Source organism: Cynara cardunculus (genome assembly GCF_001531365.2).
Source record: "Cynara cardunculus var. scolymus isolate 2C chromosome LG 11, CcrdV1, whole genome shotgun sequence".
Taxonomy (NCBI): Eukaryota; Viridiplantae; Streptophyta; class Magnoliopsida; order Asterales; family Asteraceae; genus Cynara; species Cynara cardunculus.
The window spans coordinates 3,447,566-3,450,523 of NC_037538.1; the positions used below are offsets into that span (position 1 = coordinate 3,447,566).

General features: G+C 31.1%; 1 protein-coding gene across 1 annotated transcript; it reads right to left on the reverse strand.

Moving 5' to 3' along the window:
* Nucleotides 1–1,222: 1,222 nt before the first annotated feature.
* Nucleotides 1,223–1,959, reverse strand: LOC112522214 (RING-H2 finger protein ATL57-like). Its single transcript, XM_025131309.1, has one exon. It carries the CDS (start codon nt 1,873–1,875, stop codon nt 1,339–1,341), a length of 537 nt encoding a protein of 178 aa, XP_024987077.1. The 5' UTR covers nt 1,876–1,959; the 3' UTR covers nt 1,223–1,338.
* Nucleotides 1,960–2,958: the final 999 nt, after the last annotated feature.

The window sequence follows — 2,958 nt, forward strand, 5'->3', positions numbered from 1 at the left end:
CTATGAGCTCAAAATTTTCGCATCTATATAATATATATTATTTATTTCTTTCTTTCTTTTATGGATTAATATATTATATATTAATTGATTCTGTGCCTTCAAAAACTTTAAAAAAGAATTTATCTTTTGTATCATGTCTATAACGTTTTTATTTTATGATGTGATGTTGATATAATCATCTAATAATCATGTAATTTTTGTTGTGATAGTGATGTGATAATATTGTGATGATCGAAAACCAGCAATGATCACGTCTACATTTTATCGTTTTGTCGGTCCATTATGTGATTTTGATGTGATAATAATTTGATAATTTTTTGATACCTATTAACATACCATCTGTATGTGATTTTCGAGATAAGAATGTTCATATATGATTGGATAAAAGACCAAAAAATATAGAAAGAAGAAAATGCCTACAGTTAACGGAAATTTTTAACCACCATTAAAAGGAGTGATCTAATCCGGACATGAAACTCTTAAGAGCCATTAAAAGAAGTGATCTAGTCCGAACATTTTTAAAAACCACGATAATCATTCTGTGATTTCAAAACATAAAAACGAAAAATGTTATTTTCAATAAACAACTGAAACCAAATCCGTAGTTTACTCTAGCTGTTATAAACTACATAAATTGTATTTATAAAAGGAATCAAAATACCATTCATTTTTCCAAATAAGAGGTGTTTGAGATTGCTTATAAAAACAAATTATTGACTTATTCCGACACCAATAATAAACACTTTTAAGTGTTTGTATAAACAATTTATACCGGTATCAAACCGGTAATAAAGAGTTTTTGAAAAAGTTAATCTATTTTAACTTATAATAAGTTGATAAAAACGTTTATAAAAAAACATAAGTTGTTCCAAATAAACAATCCCAAACACCAGGTAATTTTGAATCAACCATCCAATCGATTAATTACAATTTATCCATTTTTTTAATCTCATATTTCAAATCAAGCTTTGGATAAAGATGTACTTACCGTGGGCCTAAACAATTCCTATTTTGCCAGATGGCGTATTCTCATTGGATAAGAGAATGTGAGACCCACAACTCGTATCACCGTAAAACAAGTGTTTCTGTTTCCTCCACTAACGTCCACGTCAACTTTTTATTAAATTAACTTAATTTTTGGGTAACACGAAATTCCTCGACACCATAAAAACCAAATAAAATTAATAAATTAAAATTAAAAAAAAAAAAAAGCAAATGGTACGTTTATGTACATGACGTCACACGTGCCACTCTCCCACGTGCTTCGCTGCAAAAATGTTTTGCCGGCAAATTTGTCTTACTCTTCACAACCGTAACACGCGGGCCCGAAATTTGCATTCAATCACGTCGCGTCACCACCGTTGGATCTCCGTCGACACTGACTCTTCCCTCATCGACGGCCGAAAACAGTCGAGTCGACCGGCAAAGAGGACAAGAAGCGTGCGATGAAAGCCACGTGTCAATGCACAGAGGATGGAAACCGTGACGACAGTACGGGATCAATTTCACCGTTTCTCCATCTTCGAACTCACTCAAACAGATTGAGCATTCGCTCCAAATCTTCGATTCGTCACTGTACGGAACCAACGGAAGAACTCTAACGGCGGAGGGATCGAGTCCGCCGCGTTTATCGCATCGGAAATGCGACGGAGTTTGGCGGAGACGGGTGACTGGATCCGCGGAGTTGTTGTTGTTGTTGGAGAAACGGCGGATGTAGAGAGAGAAGAAGGCCATGAAGAAGAGAACAGTGAGGAGGACGAGGATGGTGAGAGCTAAGGAGGAATCGAAAGGGGAGTTGGAAGCGAAGGGTGGCGTGGGAGAGCCGATGGATCTGGAGGCGTCTTCAATTTCTTGTAGTAAGGTCCGGCGATTCATGGCGGTCGGCAGGAAGTATGAAGGATGATGACGGTGTTGAAAAGGAGGAAGGGTTTGGAGTTGGAAGTGAAGTGGTGATGGTCATCATGTTCTTCTACTGACACTCCATTTTTGGAAGGTTTTGGGGAAATTCAGTTTAGCACCTATTTATTACATTCCTGACACTCAGAAATCATATTTATATTATAAATATTTGATAAAAACTCTTAAAAACAATATTTCATGTAAAAAATTCTGTTTATAAATGTATATTACTTAAAATTCAAGATTACAAGTAAAATGTGTGCATCGAATACATCTTATTAAATCTTTATGTTTGAATTCGTATATTAAGATGTATCTCGTTTCATTGCACGAGTACCCTTCTAATATACAATAATTTTAAAAATAAAATAAACTGTTTAATTTTATATAATATAATGAACTCATTATTTTATAAGCTTAAATTTAAATAAATTTGAGGTAAAATGTTTCAACCGATAATCTCAATCAACATCATATGAAACCCGCCTTTAAAAATATTGATGTAATCAGATACTTTTTATTCACTTTACAACTAAGACTAGTGGAGGGTTTATGATAAACCTATGATATATTATTTGATTTTACGAAGCTACACAATAAATTTTCAGTGCTTTTTTGTTTAAAATTAAAAGATCAAATTTTAAAAGATTTTAATATTATTGAAATATATTTTATAATCAATATAAAAAATACTATTTTCTTATATTAAATTTTAATTTGGAGAAATTTTTCTACTCTATTTTCTTTTTTATATTTCAAAAAGTATTTAAATGATTTATTGAAGGATAAATATCATTAAAATCTCCATGTTCAAATAGATATTCGTGCAATGCAATGAGATAAATCTCGATTTTAATATTTTATTTTATTTTATATTTAAACATAAATTTTTTAATTTTTTAAATTAAATACTCACTTCGTTCCAAAATAAGTCATCAATATTTATATTTATATGTGTCTTAAAATAAGTGTCCGATTTCAAAAATAGATAACTAAATTCTCAAATATATCTTTAATTAATATACATATATTTAAGATTTATAAAGGAAAATAAATTAA